This window comes from Schistocerca cancellata, chromosome 1 (assembly GCF_023864275.1).
Source record: "Schistocerca cancellata isolate TAMUIC-IGC-003103 chromosome 1, iqSchCanc2.1, whole genome shotgun sequence".
NCBI classification, from domain to species: Eukaryota; Metazoa; Arthropoda; class Insecta; order Orthoptera; family Acrididae; genus Schistocerca; species Schistocerca cancellata.
Window position 1 is genome coordinate 473289108 of NC_064626.1, and position 22472 is coordinate 473311579.

Genomic DNA, 22472 nt, shown 5'->3' on the forward strand with positions numbered 1-22472 from the left:
GATCGTAGAGATGCTGGATGTAGTCCTGTGGAACGGCTTGCCATGCCATTTCCACCTGGCGCCTCAGTTGGACCAGCGTTCGTGCTGGACGTGCAGACCGCGTGAGACGACGCTTCATCCAGTCCCAAACATGCTCAATGGGGGACAGATCCGGAGATCTTGCTGGCCAGGCTAGTTGACTTACACCTTCTAGAGCACGTTGGGTGGCACGGGATACATGCGGACGTGCATTGTCCTGTTGGAACAGCAAGTTCCCTTGCCGGTCTAGGAATGGTAGAACGATGGGTTCGATGACGGTTTGGATGTACCGTGCACTATTCAGTGTCCCCTCGACGATCACCAGTGGTGTACGGCCAGTGTAGCAGATCGCTCCCCACACCATGATGCCGGGTGTTGGCCCTGTGTGCCTCGGTCGTATGCAGTCCTGATTGTGGCGCTCACCTGCACGGCGCCAAACACGCATACGACCATCATTGGCACCAAGGCAGACGCGACTCTCATCGCTGAAGACGACACGTCTCCATTCGTCCCTTCATTCACGCCTGTCGCGACACCACTGGAGGCGGGCTGCACGATGTTGGGGCGTGAGCGGAAGACGGCCTAACGGTGTGCGGGACCGTAGCCCAGCTTCATGGAGACGGTTGCGAATGGTCCTCGCCGATACCCCAGGAGCAACAGTGTCCCTAATTTGCTGGGAAGTGGCGGTGCGGTCCCCTATGGCACTGCGTAGGATCCTACGGTCTTGGCGTGCATCCGTGTGTCGCTGCGGTCCGGTCCCAGGTCGACGGGCACGTGCACCTTCCGCCGACCACTGGCGACAACATCGATGTACTGTGGAGACCTCACGCCCCACGTGTTGAGCAATTCGGCGGTACGTCCACCCGGCCTCCCGCATGCCCACTATACGCCCTCGCTCAAAGTCCGTCAACTGCACATACGGTTCACGTCCACGCTGTCGCGGCATGCTACCAGTGTTAAAGACTGCGATGGAGCTCCGTATGCCACGGCAAACTGGCTGACACTGACGGCGGCGGTGCACAAATGCTGCGCAGCTAGCGCCATTCGACGGCCAACACCGCGGTTCCTGGTGTGTCCGCTGTGCCGTGCGTGTGATCATTGCTTGTACAGCCCTCTCGCAGTGTCCGGAGCAAGTATGGTGGGTCTGACACACCGGTGTCAATGTGTTCTTTTTTCCATTTCCAGGAGTGTATGTAACGAGGAATGACCCTGGGTGTTTTGGCTATCCCTCGGGATAGCAGCTCTAAGAAGGCGCCTTACGGTACCCCGGCCCGGAAGCACAGTTATCTCCGCCAGCCTTCTCACGCGGCTGTACCATCCTTAATGTAATTCAGGGGAACGTCCCGAAAATACGCTCCTCGACCATTCAACGTTCTAGGCGTGCCACGTGCCACGTTCTTGCAACGTGGAATTTAATGAGCTCATACTTCACTAGCCCTGTTCCTTGGACCGCCCGGCTAGCCGTGTGGTCTAACGCACTGCTTCCCGAGCGGGAAGGCGTGCCGGTCCCAGGCAAGAATCCGCCCGGCGGAATAGCGCCGCCGTCCGGTGTGTCGGCCAGCCTTGGTGGTTTTTAAAGCGGTTTTCCATCTGCCTCGGAGAATGTGGGCTGGTTCCCCTTATTCCGCCTCAGTTACACTATGTCGGCGATTGCTGCGCATACACTGTCCTCACGTACGCGTACACCATAATTACTCTACCACGCAAACATTGGAGTTACACTTGCCTTGAATGAGACGTTCCCGGATGGGTGGGGGGGTTCACTGGGGGCCGAAGCCCACAATAACTCTGGGTTCGGTGTGGGGCGTGGTGGGGTGAGTGCACTGCTGTAGCATGTTGTGGGGTTGTGTACCACTGAAGGCTACGGCGTGAACGGTGTCTCTCCGTCGTTTCTAGGTCCTCAGTTCAATACAATACAGCCCTGTTCCTCCAACCAGAGAATTTCGGATGATACAACAGCATTAAGTATATTTCTGGTCACTTAGTGACATGGAGCCCCGCTCCTACAACCAAAAAATTTTGGATGATATTTATTTATTTATCGCTTATTTAGCCTGAGCCGATTAGGGCCTTAAGGCGCTCTCTTACATCTGACCAAGACGACGCATACGAAAGAGTTCACAAAAAAGTTCACAGTAATAATAGTAACAATAATATTAACAATGATAACAGTAATGATTATAATAGTTGATAATAGTAACAAATACAACAATAATAATAATGATAATTAAAAAACAGTGAATGCCGCAAGGAATTATATAAATTATTTTAGTGCATTTGAGTCTATGATTAGAGTTATCAGGAGTGAAACGAATACAGATTAAGGAGAAGATTGAAATGACAGTGACAGTAGAAGATACGAAAAAATAAAGCACAAATAGAGAACTCTGTTGAGGAGAAGGGGGGGGGGGCTGGATTTATGGGGTAGAAGGAATGTGCGAGACTATAGTAGCAATAAGTATATTTATGGTCTCTTAGCGATATGTGACTAACCAGTTATGTCGTCAAAAATTATAGACCTTAGTATCTGACATAAATTTCAAGTTGATACTTCTATCTGTTCCTCAGAAAACGTGATCTTAGCGGAAGGAGCGACAGGCAGGCGTGCAGATGGACAACAAAATGATCCTGTAAGGGTTCCGTTTTTACCGCTTGAGGTACAGAACCTTAAAAACGAGCAAAACTGCTACTCGCCTCATCGAAGATCACGTCTCCAGTCACCTACAGTTTGTGTAGTTTGACCCATTCAAGACGTGGAGCTGTCGCGGCGTGCGGTTGCATCTGTAGCGGTTATAAGGCTAAGTACTGTCAAAGTTGTTTGTGCACTGTAGTCGGATATTAAATGAAGTAGTTTTCAATCGTTCATCCAGATATTAGCATAGTGTTTACATTTCGAGGCATGCAGTTGCAGCTGTAGCGGGTCTTAAGTTCTGACAAAGTTGTTTGTGCGCTGTTATACAGTTCTTAAATTTAGTCGTTTTCCACGGTGTCTCGTGCTATTTGTGGCGAAATAACGGTTCAGTGAAAATTGGAAACATTCGCTCACTGTGTTTTTTAGAATTGTCTGTGAGTTGAAGTCGTTTAGTAATTTTCGTTTAGTAGTTTTCAGTTGACGTTTCTTATTCTTTCTAGTGAAATATTTCAGTACAATTGTCATTCACTGTTTTGACTTCGTTGAGTGTTCCAGTGGCCACTTAAACTTCTGATTTTAGCTAAGAAATTGTGTGAAGTTTTGGTGGTACTGGTATTAGGTATGGTTTAGCAGTATTAGTAAAAGGTGTTGCTTTCTTAGTAGAGAGACAATTTTGGGTCCACTATTGTCAGTTCTATAAATAGTTCTACTGGTGTAATTAGATAACGTAGACGTTTGGTTTTTTCAGTAACTGTAAAATTATACCGTGAGTGAGAAATGTGGGCTTTGTGTCGTAGGTTTGTGAGCTGTGGGTTACGGTGTGGGATTTGTTCAAAGTATTTTCATTTGGAAGGATGCAATGGGGAATCCAGTGGGCATTCTAGCGAGATCCTGCCTGCGAATGCAGAATCTGTATCAGAAATAAGTGCATAGAGAAGCAGGAGAGTTAAGATCTGTGCCCTTCAGGTGCAGTTACAATACGCAAAGGAAGAACTGGGTAGGCTGAGGAGGGAGAAGGATGTTGGGGAATGGGAACTGGCAGTTGGTTAGAAGGCAACTACGAGGAAGAGGCAGTCAGACAGTTGTACTTTGCGTATATGCAATAGATCTGACCAACTGTCAGAGCTGAGTGGAGAGGAGCCTCTTGTAGCTGTAGGTGTAGGAAACATGCAGCACTCCTCAGCAGTTAGGAAGCCTAAGTCAGCTGCAAAGTCTAACAGAAAGAAGAAGGTTCTGCTGCTAGGTAGTTCTCACGGTAGAGGCATGGACCAACAGTTGCAGGAAGTGTTGGGCAGTGAGTACCAGGTCAGCAGCACTGTAAGCCTAGAGCAGGGTTGGCTCAGGTGGCTGACAGCATAGTGGAGTTATGTAGGAATTTTACAAAAGAGGATCAGGTAGTGACTGTGAGTGGAGCAGGGAATAGTCTTGATAGGGATGGGGAATATGATGTAGAAGGAAACCTGGTAAAGATAGCCACTCAAACTGGTGGCACTAATTTGCAGTTCGTGCAACTCTGTCAGCGTCATCATCGGCGTCATCTTAATGCAGCTGTTAAGCGTGTTAACATGGCGTTGGGAAGGGCGCTGATGACAGAGGGCATGGGTCACATTGAAGTGGTGCCAGTTGAGTGTATGGGAAGAGGTGGTTAGACCACTCATGGAAAAATTCCTGTGCTAGTTGGTGTTAGAGCTGCACCTATTTTAGACTGAAGTCTGCCCTATAGATATACCTGCTTAAAGCAAGTCCCTCTAATAAAGGAATCACCTTCAGAGGAGGTCAGGTATCCAAGTAAGAAGTAATTAGCTTATTTCATCAAAATATAAGAGTTATTAGAGACAAAGTTAGTGAACTGCATATAGATATTGACTCTGACATTATTGGTATATCAGAGAACCACTTAAATAATTTGACAATTCAGAGGCTTCCTTTACCAGGACACAGATTAGCTGGCTGTTTTTCAAGGAGTTCCATGCGGGGTGTGGCAGTGGCCATGTACGTAAAAAAATAGTATTCCAGTTGAGTCCATAGATGTATGACAGGACTACACTGAACAGGTATCTGAATGTTGTGCAGGGCAGTTGAATTTAGTGAAAGTAAACTTCTAATTGTTGTTGTTTATAGGTCCCATAACTCTGACTTCAGAGCATTTCTGCTCAAGCTAGAGGGGGTTTTTGATTCACTTTATAGGAAGCACCAAAAATTTGTTATATGTGGTGACTGCAATATTAATTTTGTGTATGATGTGCAATAAAAAGGATATTGGTAGATCTCCTCAACTTATATAATGTGATGAATATTGTGTTTTTTCCACCCACGGTGCAGGGAAACAGAAGCACAGCCATAGACAATATTTTTATTCATTCTTCATTAAGAGATGGGCATTCTGTTAGTAGAAGCGTGAATGGCCTTTCAGACCATGATGCACAAATTTTAACACTAAAAGGCTTTTGTACTCAAACAAATGTCACATATAATTACAAACTATGTAGGAAAACTAATCCAGAGAGAGTTTTTTAAGCCTCGTCAAGGAACTAGAGTGGCAGGATGTTTATAGTGCCGATAACATAGATGACAAATATAATGCTTTGCTTAACACATTTCTCAGCTCTTTGACAGTTGCTTTCCATTAGAACACTCTGAAACGGGTACTAACAGTATAAGGCCACCTGAGTGGCTGACTAGTGGGATAAGGATATCATGTTGAGCAAAGAGGGTTCAAAATGGCTCTGAGCACTATGGGACTTAACATCTGTGGTCATCAGTCCCCTAGAACTTAGAACTACTTAAACCTAACTAACCTAAGGACATCACACACATCCATGCCCGAGACAGGATTCGAACCTGCGACCGTAGCATTCCCGCGGTTCCGGACTGAGCGCCTAGAACCGCTAGGAGCAAAGAGGGAATTATATCAAAATGTTAGAAGTAGTCACAATGAAGCTATAGTAGCCCATTACAAACAGTATTGTAAGGTGCTTAAAATTGTTATTAGAAAGGCAAAGAGTATGTGGTATGCAAATAGAATAGCTAATTCAAGGATAAAATTAAAACTATATGGTCAGTTGTGAAGGAAGTGTCTGGTCAGAAGCACAATGTTGACGATATGAAGTCAGTTCGCAATAAAAATATTTCTGTTACTGATAAGTCAGGTATAAGTACCGTATTTAACAACCATTTTCTGGACATCGCTGGTGAACTAAATAAAAACTTAGTTTCTACAAGGAATCATACAACTCTTGGAAAATGCCTTTCCAAGATTTGTGTCTGAAATATTCCTCTGTGATACTGACAAGAGGGAGATTGTGTCAATAACAGATCACTGAAGACTAAGAACGGACGCTCTTTGATATGGCAAGGTGCCTAGGAGAATGCCAGGCAGATGTTAGCGCCGTGCTTAGCCATATTTATAATTTTTCCTTTAAGAATTGTCAGTTTCCTGAACGATTAAAGAACTCAGTAGTAAAGCCGCTTTATAAAAAGGGAGAAAGGGATAATGTAGACAATTTTAGTCCTATTTCTATGCCATCAGCGTTTGGTTCAAATGGCTCTGAGCACTATGGGACTTAACATCTGAGGTCATCAGTCCCCTAGAATTTAGAACTACTTAAACCTAACTAACCTAAGGACATCACACACATCCATGCCCGAGGCAGGATTCGCACCTGTGACCGTAGCGGTCGCGGGGTTCCAGACTGAAGCTCCTAGAACCGCTCGGTCACCACGGCCGGCCCATCAGTGTTTGCTAAAGTTATTGAAAAGGCTGTGCATGTAAGGATAATTGATTATTTTGTATCATACAATTTGCTATCAAATGCACATTTCGGCTTTGGAAGTCGTTTAATAACTGAAGATACTATATTCTCTTTTCTCTGTGAGGTACTGGATGGATTAAACAAAAGGTTTCGAACACTAGGCATATTTCTTGATTTAACTAAGGCGTTTGATTGTGTTCATCAGAAAATATTGCTCCAGAAGTTGGATTATTATGGAATACGGGGAGTAGCTCACAATTGGTTCACCTCTCTCTTTAGCAACAGACAGCAAAAGGTCATTATTCACTGTGTTGAGAAACACTGTGATGTGGTGTCTGAATGGGGTACAATCAAATGGGGGCGGGGGGGGGGTGCCCCAGAGATCAGAGTTGGAGCCACTCCTGTTCCTTTTTTATATACATGATACGCCCTCTAGTATTACAGGTAACTCTAAAATATTTCTGTTTGCTGTTTGTTGGTAGTAAAGGATGTTGTATGCTACATTGTCTCTGTTTCAAATATTGCAGTTCATGACACAAGTTCGTGGCTTGTAGAAAATAAACTAACGTTAAATCACAGAAGACAGTTTTTACAGTTTCTAACACACAATTCAACAAAACCGTTTTAATTTTACGGAATGGCCATATGATTATTGAAACTGAACAGTTCAAATTTCTAGCTGTTCAGATACATAGTAAACTGTTGTGGAAAGCCAACGTTCAGGATCTTGTCCAAAGACCTAATGCTGCCATTTTTACTATTCCAACGGTATTCGAAGTAAGTGATCGTTCGACACGAAAATTAGTCTACTTTGCTTATTTTTATTCGCTTATGTCATACGGTATTATATTTTGGGGTAACTCTTCCCATTCTCAAAGGATATTTTTGGCTCATAAACGGGCACCTCGGGCTACAAGTGGTGCACGTTCGCGAACCTCTTGGCGACTCTTGTTCACTAGTATGGATATTCTGACATTGGCCTCTCTCTATATATAATCATTATTGCTGTTTCTTGTCAACAATACCAGTTTATTACCAAGACTTAGCAGCCTTCACGCAGTTAATACTAGGCAGGAATCCAATCTGCATTTGGACCGCACTTCTTTTAAGTCTTATGCAAAAAGGTGTGCAGCAGTAATCCACGCACTTTCAGATCTAAACTGAAGAGTTTCGTCATGGGTCACTCTTTCTATTCTGTCAAGGAGTTCCTTGAAAAATTAAGCTGATTCTTGTATTGTTGACTGCGTTTACTTAAACTTATGGCTTGAATTTTTTTGGGTTCATAAACATTTTATTTTTATCTGTTAATACTTTTACGTTGTAATTTCGTGTGCTGACACTTTTCATGACCTTGGAGATTTGCTCCTCAATTTGGTCCTACGGAACTAGACGTGTAATTAAATAAAACAAAATACAAAAATACTTGTTACTGCAAGCAGTGGCCTTCTGCAAGGTACCCTACTCAAAATCTCATATTCATACCGTCCCTTAGCAGTGTTCATTCAGCAACTGATTGAGTTGGATCTGTAATTTCCATTGACAAGGCGTGACTAGATGTGACTGGATGTAAACTGTAGAAACGTCACATGTTCAATTTAAAACTGACGACTTCGGCGTCCATTGAAAAGCTCATTTGTGCCGTGTTACATGCAGCTTTGTTTGCCACAGGTACTCACAGGAGTGGGTGTGAAGTGTCGAGCCCGTTGGGTGGCGCGAAGGGCGCGGAGTTGGCCCTGATGGTGTAGTGGACGTCGCTGCACGAGGGCAGGCACTCTGGGCACTCGATGGACTCCTCGCGCTCCAGCTCCAGCCCGGGGACGCCGTCCGGCGGCCGCGGCGTTGCCCACTTCTCTGCCACAGCCAACATAGCGTCGTTCAGGGCTCGCTGATACCGGTTTTGCATCTCAGTACGTGTAGTGTTGCACATCCAGAACACCATAGTTGAAGGACCCAGACCAACTGAGCCTACCAGTACTAGGTATTGATTTGGCATAGTTACAGTGTGGTATCTGGGATCATAAGCAGTCGAGCAGGAATGTTTCGCTTTCAGTCGTAGGTTATAAGTAAACGTCAAGAAAGTTACATAGTACAAGCAACAGAGATAAGGTTTCTAAGAGCTGTAAAGGGATGCACCAGAGCTGACAAAGATCTAAATTCGGAAATTGGAGAAGGGTTGATTATATGTAAGTCTGCAGTTGATTATACTAGGGTTGGATAAAAAGCTGGACAATACTGCCACAACACGACGGATGGGCCTAATGGCAGGCACGCTACCTGTAGCTGATAGCATAAGATCAACTGAATTAGTGCAGTGAGTGCCAACAACTGTATTTGAGTCAGTTGCAATGTATACTGTCCGAAAGTGCGGGCGACCAGTTCACGTGCCCTAACAGTATGTTTAGAAAACAGGAACGAAATCCATGGATGATGATTAAAAGGTTTGTGGTCTGAGCACACAACAATGTTTTCAGGGATGGCGTGAGGCGTGTGGTGACGCAACATTGCCGCAGCGTACGGTGGCGAATAGATGAAAGTATTTCTTGCTGGCAAGTATGTCATTCGAGATTGGCCCAGCTTGGAATGACGCCCCTTGGACAATATGACAACTGGGCTGCGGACCTCCCTGCTGCATGTGGATCGCAGATACCCCACATCCCATCATACTTCATGACAATGCACGATACCGCACGAAGAAACACGTGCAGAAGCTCCTTCGTGTGTGGGAGTGTGAGATAGTGGAACATCCGCCTTATTAACCCAATATGAGCCCGTGTGGTTAGGACCTATTCACCGAAATGAAGAAAACTCTTCATGTAATGCGCTACAGCACAAGAGAAGACATTATCCATGTCATAGGATGGTCCTTGCGAGACATCGACAAAGATGGATGCGCTGATGCCACACAGACCTTCCATGTGGTAGAGAATGAGATCGATATGCGGGAACATTATATTGAGGGCATGTAATATGGTGAGCGTCTGTTAATACAATCTGGTATGAAGTGTACACTGAAGAGCCATAGAAACTGGTACACCTGACTAATATCGTGTAGGGCCCCAACGAGCACGCAAAAGTGCCGCAACAGAATGTGGCATGTATTCGACTAATGTCTGAAGTAGTGCTGGAGGGAACTGACACCATGAATCCTGCAGGGCGTTCCATAAATCCGTAAGAGTACGACGGTTGGAGACCTCTTCTGTACAGCACGTTGAAAGACATCCCACATCTGCTCAATAATGTTCATGTCTGGGGAGTTTTGTGGCCAGTGGAAGTGTTTAAACTCAGAAGAGTGTTCCTAGAGCCACTCTGTAACGAGTCTGGACTTGTGGGGTGTCACATTGTCCTGCTGGAATTTCCCATCGGAATGCACAATGAACATGAATGGATTCAGGTCACCAGAAAAGATGCTTACAGACTTGTCATCTGTCAGAGTCGTACCTAGATGTATCATGGGTCGCATATAACTACAACTTCACACGCCCCACACCATTACAGAGCCTCCACCAGCTTGAACAATCCCCTGTCGATATGCAGGGTCCATGGATTCATGAGGTTGCCACCATACGTGTACAGTCGTGGACAAAACGAGCGAGACCCCTCGCCTTTTCGTTATGCTGATCCGCACGGCTTTAAAGTCTGCTACACAGCATAACAGGCAAGGCGACGAAGTGCTACCAACATACTATGCACAGGCGTGAAATCGACAAACTATCTGAACTTTTTTAGGCTGTTTTCAATAATTTGTAAGACTAAATTAATGCTGATTAGTGTGTTAAATACAACACGTAAATATTAGACAGAACTGAAAGAAGAAACGCTAATTGGTATGAACTGTACCAAAAAAAAATGAATTTCAACTTATCGAGATAACATAACTGTTTTAGTAAGACAAAGAACCCAGATAGTTACGAATTAGCAAAATATTATCCGCATTCGGCCGCGAAACGGTCTTTGTCAACCTTCAGACCAGTCATGGATTACCGTTGCTGACCTACCATGAAAGTGTGCAAATTTAGCAATGCGTGAAGATTTATAACGGAATTCAGTTAAAAATCATTCAGTGCCACACTTAAGTCAATTCCATTATTGACAGAAGCGGAAAAAGTAGGCAGTAACATGTATGAAATTCTACAAGAGTGTCATATTGACATCCACAGGGTGCCAGTACAGAATAAAGGTAACGATAAAACGCATTGGGGGCACGAGAATTTCTTAAAATTGCTTTACTGATATTCTACCTCCCTACATCGAGATTAGAACCGAATACAAACCAGACCTTCCTTTCACTGCGCTAGCAGACAACCCAGGCAAACAGCACTCTATTATTACTCCAGACATGAATAAGCCAGCAATTTCGCAATGAAAATGGCAAACTGATCTGCAGTTACTGTTGCATAGAGCTTTCTGGACTCAAAAACATAAATTTTCTTCCTTTATGTCACCGCTTATGTGACAATCATTCGGGATGTTTATCGAAATAACAAAATACTGTTATTAGAGAGTAAATTTAGTAGGATAATTTTGTACCACCCCAGGAAATAAACGACTACATAGCTGCCAAACGTATTCTACACTGTTTCGAATTCTCCACTAGACTCGCCACAGCCAGAAAACGGTCATTAGCCGAAGTGTTTCTTAAGCTAGCTAGCAATGGGAGTGTTCGCACTTCTAAAACGCGTTGGCATTAATACTGGGATGTGAATTACCACGTGTATAGATAGGCAAATGGATTCCATTTGCATTCCTGTAAACGTGATTTGGATCGAAAGCGTAGCTACGATTAATATGCTGATGTATCGACTGCAACTAGAACATTTCGAATAGAGAGTAGGGGGTGATATTTTTGCGGCCCTTATCTTCAGTAGCTGTCGTAGCTGTTTTCGTTGTTAGGATTTCGTCACCTAAACCGGTAAAAACGGAACCCTACTAGTCTCACTATCTTGACCGTCTATCGGTCTACCCAAACCTTAAAACCCTTTTACCTCCAGAACGGGTGGACATAATAAGTGGAAATGTATCGCACTTCTTGCGGTAACCGGTCCCTTGGTGATGTAAAAAAGTGAGCTTCTATGCCAACGCAAACTAAAGATACGGCCGTTTATGTAAAGAAAATTTACGCGAAAGGTCAAAAAATGGCTTCAAGAACTATGCGACCAAAGTGCTTAGGTCATCAGCCTCTACACCTAGAACTACTTAAACCTAGCTAGCCTAAGGACATCACAGACGTCTATGCCCTTGGTAGGATTCCAACCTGCGACTGAAGCAGCCGTGCGGTTCGTGACTGAAGCGCTTGGAACCGCTCGGCCACCGCACCCGGCGAAACCCTATTCACCTCATGTATAATGATAATATATACTGTCTAGTGAGGATAAACTGTATTCCCCAGCAACTCAGATCGTTTGACCACGGGACTTTTACGAAGCTACATTCAAACTTTGTTCGAAATCGTCTGCAATATCCATTTATAAACACCCTAGGAACGTCGTATGCGATATCCACTTCTGAAACGCTGGCAGATACTGCAGTACCATAACAAGTAGGTAAGAATTTATTGTTATTGGTCCATGCATGACACTTTATTTCAATTTCAATTTAATGCGCCTAGGTGTTCGTATATGGCTGAAACTAATGAACAAAAAGTAAATAAACAGCAAACAACTTCGATGTTCAAATCAAATGAAAGTCACATGTCGCAATTACAACATAATTTCGTTGTTACATCTACATGACTACATCAACAGGATTTCTTTGCAATCCAGACTTACGTGCCTGGCAGAAGGTTCGGACTATTTCTCTACCGTCCCACTCATTAATAGTGTGCGGGAAAAAGGACCACTTAAATCTTTTCTTGCGAACCTTGAATTACAATATTACTATGGTTTCTTCGTGTGTAAGTTCCCGAGGAAATAACGTTTTAGCATTCAGAACAGATGTTGGTGAATGAACTTTCGTGAAAAGATCTCGCGGCAACGAGAAACGCTTTTGTTTTCATGAATGTTACCCCAACTCGATTATCAAATCTGGGACCCTCTCTGCCCTATTTCGTGACATTGCAAATCGTGCTACCGTTCCTTGGACGTTTTTGCGTGCACAGTCAATCTCGTCTGTCAAGGATATTATAGCAGTGGACGGACAAACGTAGTGTAGGCAGTGTTTTTAGTTGGCCTGTTGCGTATTCTGAGTGTGCGGCCAATAAAACGCAGTCATTTGTTTGCCTTCCCCCCAAAAGTATGTTTTCGATCGTTCCAGTTTAAGTTTTACTCGGTAGTGAGATGAACTGACAGTGCTTCGACTTGTGTTTTGCCATGTAACCGAAAGTTAATTATTGTTATTGGACGCAGCTTTCGTGTTTAATGTATTCCTCATTCAACAGAGTACACTCCTCGTTCACCACAAATAACTGTTTCAAAGTATTAAATAGTTACTGATGTTACCAAGTTGCAGTGGTCATCTTAACTTGCCTTTTTGAAACAAAGGAAAATATTCTAGTGAAATGTAGCAACTAAGAAGCGGAGTATCCAAATAAACAAACATTTCCGGTTTAAGTAGTTGCAGTAGGTCTACTACACAGTAACGTAAATTAGGAGCAAAGTCCATTAGTAGATCGTTATCAGGAAAACCAGCCCTCATAATGCAAAGTGCCACTACAAGAAAGAAAGTTTCCAAACATGTCAATGAATAGTCGAGGAAAGTGGACGCATTCTGTCTACTGAATCCCAACGCCCGTCACTTACGAGGGGACACGCCAAGTGTCATACCCCGATCTTGCTGAAACTTCGCTCAGTGAAAGAGGGGACAAAATAAGCGAAGATGTGTCCCGGCTTATCTGCTTACACTCTACCGCTTCTGAGAAAACGAGGGTCAAAGTTTTCAATGCGCTGTTGCTTTAGTGTAGATACCTCTTAGCGGGTAAGGATTCAACTGAAGCGGTGGCTCTGCGGCTACCATAGCGACTTCGGAACTTTGCGCTGCTAGTTCGAAACCCGGTTTTTCCTTTTTTTCCCCCCCTCACTCTCTGAATTATCTACGGATGTTTATTCCAATTTATGTTGAAACACTGTTGTCGTTATTCGTCAGTTAATTTACTGTGTAAAGAAATAAGTTAAAAAGGGAACACACAGTGCGTAGTGGGGCGATCACTCTGTTGTAGAAGTAATTCAGAAGCAAAGATCGCTTAAATACTGTTTACTGGATAACCGGTTTCAACACACTAAAGGTGCCATCATCGGATCTGAATGCAGATTAACATTTACAAACCATTTGGATATAACGATACATGAGGCAGACCAGATGATTTTAGATCAGCTTGTCTCATTCGTTTATTATTTTTTTAATTCATTAATTACATATTAAGTTAATTGGCGAATAATGACAACATTATTTCAACATAATTTAGAGAAAAACGTTCGTAGATAATTCTGATAGAGAGGCAAGAAAAAATAATATAAAAAACCAATATGGTCTCGAACACGGGAATCAAAGTTAAGAAGGAACGGCGGTAGCCACTGAGCCACCGTTTCAAATGCGTTCTCGGCTGCAGAAGGTATCTACACTATAGCAACAGCGCGTTGATAACTTTGACCGTCGTTTTCTCGGAAACGGTCGAGTGTCTGCAGATAAGTCGAAACACATGTTCGCTTATTTTGTCCTCTCCTTCACTGAGCAAAGTTTCCGGACAATCAGCCTATGACACCTGGCGAGTTCTCCTCGTTAGTCGAGTCGCTTCTTACGCCCGGCGAGAATCATGTATGCCTCAGAGTAAACTGCGCCACTTGGAAACACGGCGAGCGGGTATAAACGCGTTTTCCTTCTTACAAGGCAACCTTCTACAGCTAAAATTCACGAAGTGTTCTTCAGGTTGCCTCAGATATTTCAGAAATGTTTCTTGCGTTAGGCCTGCCGCATATGCAAAACGTAAACATTTCATTTCATGTAATATTTATCAGGATAAGACATGACAAGAGTGGACCAGACCCTTCTGAGAAAAATTACAGATTCTAAGTTGCTCCACTATGTGATGACACGGGTACGGGCTTGCGATCTCTCGTTTATGCCATCGATTTCCGTGTTACACATACTTGGCCACTGCGTTGTGGCTGCCGCGTGGAGGAGGCAGTCTGTTTCCTGCTAGCGCTGTTTCTGCAGCAGATATTAACCGCAACGAATCATTCAGTCAACCCTAAATGGCCCATCTGGCTGAGGCAGACAAGGGCGCTATAATAGCAATCCATGCAGAGGGATCTTCAAATGGCTATATATCAAGAACTATGGGTCTTCACAAGTCGACGGTAGCCAGGTGGATCAGATGAAAGGAAGAGGGTGGTATCCTGAATGGAAGGCCCCATGGCCGTCGCCTCAAAACAACAGCAGCTCAGGATCAGCAGATACGCCGTTTCAGTGAGAACCACCCATTGGTCAACGCACGACAAATTCAGGAGACTATGGGTCTCAATGTTAGCAGTAAGACCGTCACTCGTCGTCTAAGGGAAGGTGGACTGAGAGCAAGAAGCGCTGCTGTGAAAGAGACATTGACTGTTTCCCACAGAGAAGCTCGCCTTGCTTTTGCTGCTAAAAATGTCGACAAACCTCTCCAGTTTTGGAGGCAAGTGATTTTCACGGACGAAAAAGATTTTTCTACGGCATCAACCGGAAAAGTACTTGTTTACCGGCCTAAAGGTGCTAGGTATAATCGAAAATATATTTACAGTTTCCGAAGGAGTGGCAGGGAGTCGGTAACGGTTTGGGCATGGATATCGGCCGAAGGGTGTGGGCTCCTGTGGGAAGTGGAAGGAAGATTCGATGTGCGCAATTACATATCAATTCTGGAGAACGTGATGTTGCCTTCTGTGACAGCAAGATTTGTCGATGATCAGATCATGTTCCAACAAGATCGCTCGCCTATTCATATGGCACGTGTGGTTAAGAGGTGGTTAGACGACCATAGTAATATTACTGTAATGGAATGGCCACCTGAAGGAGCTAACATGAATCCCATTGAGAATATTTGGGCAGAAATGGTCAGAGTAATGCGAGAAAAGGGGCAGTCACCGTCGACTCTCCGACAACTTTCTGATGTGATTCATGACGCTTGGAATGAGTTACTTGCATCTCCTAGCTATGTGGCTTGAGTTGTGGGCTCAATGCCCAACAGACTTCGAGCTGTTGTGGAAGCCGAAGGAGGCTATGCGCGATACTAAGCAGCATCAGCAGAGGTGTTTTTTTTTTCAGCCCTTCACCAATCAGCTGCAACAGCTGTTTCAAGTTTTTTTTCAGACGTATATTTTATATATTTTCTAGGAAACGCAGTAAGAAGAATGTGGACAAACAAATTAATTCACAGCAAGATATGTAATATTTAATTTGATTTAATTTGATAAGAGAAGAAATACTCACCTTATATATTCATACAGTCTCTAAAAACTACATGACACACGTGTATATGCAAGAAGGGTACAAAAAAATTCAGCACAAATGAAAAATATTGAGGAGAAGCTCGCCGATTAAGGCGTAATTGGAGAACAAAGGTTGGGCAAAAAGGAGAGGTAAGGAGGCCCGAAAAAACAGAGAAAAATCAAATACCCAATAGACTTTGAGTCGTTGTCGCAGCAGAGGGCGGTTGGTATATGCGATTCGGAGCAACAGTAGAAGAATAGTTCTATTTACTGATTTTTGAGGCTTTATTTTGTGACGGCTAAACAGTGCTGCATCATGAGACCCACTATTTGTCCACATGCGGCTAAACACCAGAGGTGTAAAAAATTTTGAGAGGTGCCGAAGTTCTCTAGAAGAGTAACGTGTTTTAGACAAGAAGATGATTTTCAGTTCATTTCATTTTAACCATTCACACCATGCTTTGACATTCTAATCTTTGATTTCATTTTATTATTATGTATCTTTTCTTCAGTGAAAGTCAACGGTAGTAAGTTTCAAGATATGAAGAATAACTGGAAGTTTTTAATTTGTGGAATAGCGTATTTAACAGTTAATATTTTCAACAAATCTGTAGTTATAGGACATATTAAGAAGCAAGTCAAAAATGGGATTGTGGAAAGATCAGGTTGGTCTCTAAAGGGTAACGACGGTAAAATAGCAAATACGAAACTATGGGTAACATCTATTGTTGATGGTGAGGAGCCATAATCGATATGCCACTACTCTGTAATTGTATTTCTGAAGTTTATCGACAATCCTAGGACTGAAACCGATACTCTGTTTTACGTAAAGAATATAACCTTCAAAATTTATTTAGCAGCGCAGAATATTAAATCATAGTTTATAGATCAGGAACCTAATCCAACTGCCTTTAATTTTTTTCTCACGGATGATATTGAGACAGTAAATAACAAGAGAAATAACAAGACTCTCAGAATCAATACAGTGAATTCAAGTGTCCATTGGATTCAGAAGTTTGCTATAATAGCGAATAATTCCTTTACTGACTCCTTCATGCCTACGTTTTCTGTCAGACAATGTTTGAAACTAGGACTAGCAAGGTAAACAATTTTTCCACAAATTGTCAAATTGGAAGTCAGAGAGCCAGTTACATAAATTACGATGACAACAAACGCTTTTCAAGTAAACTGATCACAGGAGGCATCCAACGCATTTATTGTGTGTCACATGCACAGTATGTAAAATGGCAACGCCACCAACACACAATACCACTAACAAGGGAACATCCCCATCGCACCCCCCCCCCCCCAAAGTTATAAGTTGGCACAGTGGATAGGCCTTGAAAAATTGAACACAGATCAATCGAGAAAACAGGAAGAAGTTGTGTGGAACTCTGAAAAAAATAAGCAAAATATACAAACTGAGTAGTCCATGCGCAAGATAGGCAACATCAAGGATAGGGTGAACTCAGGAGCGCCGTGACCCGTGGCTAGCGTGAGCAGCTGCGCAACGAGAGGTTCTTGGTTCAAGTCTTCCCTCGAGTGAAAAGTTTAATTTTTTATTTTCAGACAATTATTATCTGTCCGCCCGCACGTCCGGTGCGAGGTAATTGCGCCGTAGTATGACGACGCTACACCTAAACAAACATCGAAACACATGACGTCAGTCGACTACAGCGCACTTTGGACGAGAGTGCATTAAATACGTGAGATGCATTCCGTGGGCAATATGAATCCAGCAAATATAGCTCGCGACTTCAATAACAAGGTCAATGAATATTTTCCGAAATGTAAGGCATCGGAAAGTTCCTTAAGGGATCGAACGATTGTCGAAAATTTGTATCATTATTTCCTACATTTGTTGATAAATAGTACGTGTGGTGATGGTTGTCTGAAAATAAAAAATTAACCTACTCACTCGACGGAAGACTTAAACCAAGGACCTCTCGTTCCGCAGCTGCTCAAGCTAACCACGCGACCACGGCGCTCCAGGGCTCACAATATTCTTGATGTTGCTTATCTTGCGCATGGACTGCTCAGTTTTGCTTTTTTTTTATAGTTCCACACAACTTCTTCCTGTTTTCTTGATTGATCTGTGTTCAGTTTTTCAAGGCCTTTCCACTGTGCCAACTTATAAATAAATCTGAGGTGGATGCGATGGGGAGGTTCCCTTGTTAGCTATGAAACAATTGTAGCAAAACGGAGCATCCTCGTTATCCGTGTGATGGAGAAGAAGGCTAATTCGCAACATAAATGTCAATGTAAGCATCATTTTCTGTTGGAACGTGCTTCCTGGACCAAATAACATACATTTCCTACGTCTTCAATGCGAATCATGTAGCAAATGTAATTTAAAGGACATAAAAACGTCGAGTGAATTTACTAACATAATTATGAACCACTCACGACCATAAATCGATGGTCACATAGTTGTCAAAAGTATTCTACAGTATTGTCATTGTCCATTAGATTAGCAGCAGGAAGAAAACGTTCGCTCAGCTGTGCTGAGATATCTTGCACAGACGAAGCTCGCGCTTCGTAGGCGCCACAGCATCGTCTGCCACCATTTCATGGGAAACGAAATATCTCAAGTGTACAGTCTTAGACATAAAAACTGACCACAGGCCGGCCGCCATAGAGACGAAGTCCGAGTCGTGCACTTAATGTGGACAATAAAACTGACCGCCCCTGACAACTCTAAGTCCGTCCGTCTGCACAATCTGGTAACACTGTTAGATGCAGAAGTATTAGGAAGAAGTGTTGTCTAATTCCGAGATGTTCTCGGATTGTGTCGGCCTGTGGTCAAGTGGTTGTCGGCACGGTAGCTCAGCGTGTTCGGTCAGAGGGTTACGCGCCCTCTGTAATAATAAAACTCAGTTAATCGATCATCAACGAACTTAAACGGATGTCTTACGACATCCACCCCGAACAGACGCAACGATCAAAAGCGAACAAGATGAGATTTTTAAAAAAAAGTGGTAATCTTCGTGCATTCTAAACTTATGGTCGCCTGTTCGCATCCGACCGGTTTTTTTTTCTTTTTACCACATTTCGGTCTAAAGTTATGAGTCTGGTTGACCATCGAAGATAATTCGCTTAACATTCTACCCACTAGCAATAACAAGTATTCCAGAAACAACTCCGCAGGACAGCTCGTGGCTGCGTCGCGATCATAACAGCTTACGCTCGAGCGTTTCTCGCGCTGCAGCGGCTACCGGCCACCGGCCAGACGCCACCCGCCGCCTGAAATCCGGCGCCGCCTATGTGAACGCGGCGCCACGCTGTCAGTGTATGTATCAACTGTCATTTTCGAATTTAAAGTTCTAGTTATCATCTTGCAGTTAAGCATTGGATTTTGCATACTTGAAAATCATGAACTACAGTTAACCATTGTAAAATTGAGTCGCAAGTGGAAAAAGGTGTAACATCTGCAACACAACGTTTACTTTTGGTAGAACAGAGAGGTGAATGCACAGGAGGCAGCTAGAAGGATTTGAACTGTGTTTGAAGCGAGTGCTTTTGGGAAAAATACGCCAGAAAGAGATATTCGTGTTTCAACAAAGAGCGTTCTGGCATGAATGATTTTCCACATTAAGGAAGTCTCGACTACTGATATATGTGATAGATTACCATTTTACCATCATGCGACATTTGCGTTCAACAAGCAAAGTTCAGAAGTCTGGTGTAGGAGTACTGCATGCTCTAATTCAAAACAACAAAAATCAAAGGAGTGACTATTATCGAACGTCATCAGTTCACTCATCGAGCATTCCTATGCAGTACTGTTAATGGTGACGTGTTATGATGTCTTTATCGTTAACTTCCTAAGAAGAAATGAAAGGCTGAGCCCCACCAAAAGACGTAAACTCGATGAAAGAGTAGTGTGAACATAATATTTTACATCTGATAAATACAAAAGTGTGTTTTGGGCTACGAATTCTGCCCCCAGGGTGTGTGCTACACAGTTGGAATTTGTTGCCAACAACTTAGACACCTTTCGGTCGCAGTGTAAGAAAATCGAACAACAAAACTACATCACCTGTGCTACTGCATGATAACGCCCTATGTTGATTTGAGAAACAAAACTATCCAGGAGATAGAAAAGAAAGGCGTCTCTCAGGCACTTGTATTGATAGGGAAGTCCTCTCTCAAGCACTTGTCTCTCTCGTCATATATTTGTAAAATTTTTACTTTCCCGCTCTTGATCGACCAATCGTCAAGGCAATTCATTTCTAGACGAAAATACTCTTAAAACTACTCTGGTTTATTGACATCGCTAGAACCAGTAGGTTTCTACAGGCGTAGAATTTGTAAACAACTTTGGCATTGTCAGATCGTTTTAGATATCGTGAAAGAAAATTCTGCTGCTGATTAATTTCTCTTTGATAATTACTGTTGCGTTTAGTAAACTAATGGAAAGTGCATTTAAAATATTCACTGTACTAATACAAATTAAATTCAGCTTACTACTGAAACATCACGACGGCAGTCTATCTTAATAAAGCATTAAGTGTCTGTGAGACGATTGAGCCTATTTTAACACGAATTAGTAGGATATTACCGACTTTTGACTTCGAAAAGATCTGTATATATTTCATTTCCTGTACCATTTGTAAGTATTATGAAAATGTGACATTTCATAGATAAAATTATGTATTCACAACAACAAAAAATGTGTCGGCAGAAAACGAAAGTGGCATTATGAATTTGGCAGTACCGTAAGGTTTTCGCTCTGACACTAAGGGTTACTGAAAGTAGCAAGACGAATTTTGCTCGAGCGTTGCCTTACGATTCCCTTATTGAGTTTTTATCTGCCTGCTTGTAGCTGTGCTACGAAAGAATTAAAAATCTGGCTTTCAGCGAGTCTCGAAAGGCGAACGAAAGCAGCTTGCACGTGGTAGCTAAGCATGTTACCTGGGAACTGGTTTTTTCCTAAAGTGGGAAGACATCCTTTTTTGGTTGAATTGTTGGCAAATGTCAGTCAGACGTGTGCCGTTGGTCTAAGCGTTTCGGTGTGCTGAATTTGTACCAATGATTTTTCTACAGGTTTTTTCTGTCCCAAATAGAGAGTTGAAGTCTCCCATTAGTATTTTCACGTCATCTTGGTGAATTTTGCTCATAGTATTTTCGAGTGTGTTCCAGAATTTTTCGACATTTTCGGTGTTTTTCTTATTTTCGATGTTGGTGGGGACACGTGCATTGATGAGTGTATATTTTTTACTGTGGCTCTGAACGAGCATAGTCATAAGTGGCTTGTTGCTAGGCCGGCCGCGGTGGCCGAGCGGTTCTAGGCGCTTCAGTCCGGAACCGCGCGACTGCTGCGGTCGCAGGTTCGAATCGAGCCTCGGGCATGGATGTGTGTGATGTCCTTAGGTTAGTTAGGTTTAAGTAGTTTTAAGTTCTAGTTGGTTATGACCTGTAGATTAAAACTGAAGAAACTGCAAAAAGGTGGGAATTTAAGGAGATGGGACCTGGATAAACTGAAAGAACCAGAGGTTCTACGGAGTTTCAGGGAGAGCATAAGGGAACAATTGACAGGATTGGGGGAAAGAAATACAGTAGAAGAAGAATGGGTAGCTTTGAGGGATGAAGTAGTGAAGGAAGCAGAGGATCAAGTAGGTAAAAAGACGAGGGCTGGTAGAAATCCTTGGGTAACAGAAGAAATATTGAATTTAATTGATGAAAGGAGAAAATATAAAAGTGCAGTAAATGAAGCAGGCAAAAAGGAATACAAACGTCTCAAAAATGAGATCGACAGGAAGTGCAAAATGGCTAAGCAGGGATGGCTAGGGGACAAATGTAAGGATGTAGAGGCTTATCTCACTAGGGGTAAGATAGATACTGCCTACAGGAAAATTAAAGAGACCTTTGGAGATAAGAGAACCACTTGTATGAACATCAAGAGCTCAGATGGAAACCCAGTTTTAAGCAAAGAAGGGAAAGCGGAAAGGTGGAAGGAGTATATAGAGGGTCTATACAAGGGCGATGCACTTGAGGACAATATTATGGAAATGGAAGACGACGTAGATGAAGATGAAATGGGAGATACGATACTGCGTGAAGAGTTTGACAGAGCACTGAAAGACCTGAGTCAAAACAAGGCCCCCGGAGTAGACAACATTCCATTGGAACCACTGACGGCCTTGGGAGAGCCAGTCCTGACAAAACTCTACCATCTGGTGAGCAAGATGTATGAAACAGGCGAAACACCCTCAGACTTGAAGAAGAATATAATAATTCCAATCCCAAAGAAAGCAGGTGTTGACAGATGTGAAAATTACCGAACAATCAGTTTAATAAGCCACAGCTTCAAAATACTAACACGAATTCTTTACAGACGAATGGAAAAACTAGTAGAAGCCGACCTCGGGGAAGATCAGTTTGGATTCCGTAGAAATACTGGAACACGTGAGGCAATACTGACCTCACGACTTATCTTAGAAGAAAGATTAAGGAAAGGCAAACCTACGTTTCTAGCATTTGTAGACTTAGAGAAAGCTTTTGACAATGTTGACTGGAATACTCTCTTTCAAATTCTAAAGGTGGCAGGGGTAAAATACAGGGAGCGAAAGGCTATTTACAATTTGTACAGAAACCAGATGGCAGTTATAAGAGTCGAGGGACATGAAAGGGAAGCAGTGGTTGGGAAGGGAGTAAGACAGGGTTGTAGCCTCTCCC

General features: G+C 43.1%; 1 protein-coding gene across 1 annotated transcript in view; it reads right to left on the reverse strand.

Moving 5' to 3' along the window:
* Window positions 1-22472, reverse strand: part of LOC126183549 (sodium channel protein Nach) — a 259499-nt gene that overhangs the window by 68516 nt on the left and 168511 nt on the right. Inside the window, exon 7 of the mRNA XM_049925663.1 lies at window positions 8079-8253. Within this exon, the coding sequence (XP_049781620.1) occupies window positions 8079-8253 (175 nt within the window). The remainder of the gene's footprint in view (window positions 1-8078; window positions 8254-22472) is intronic.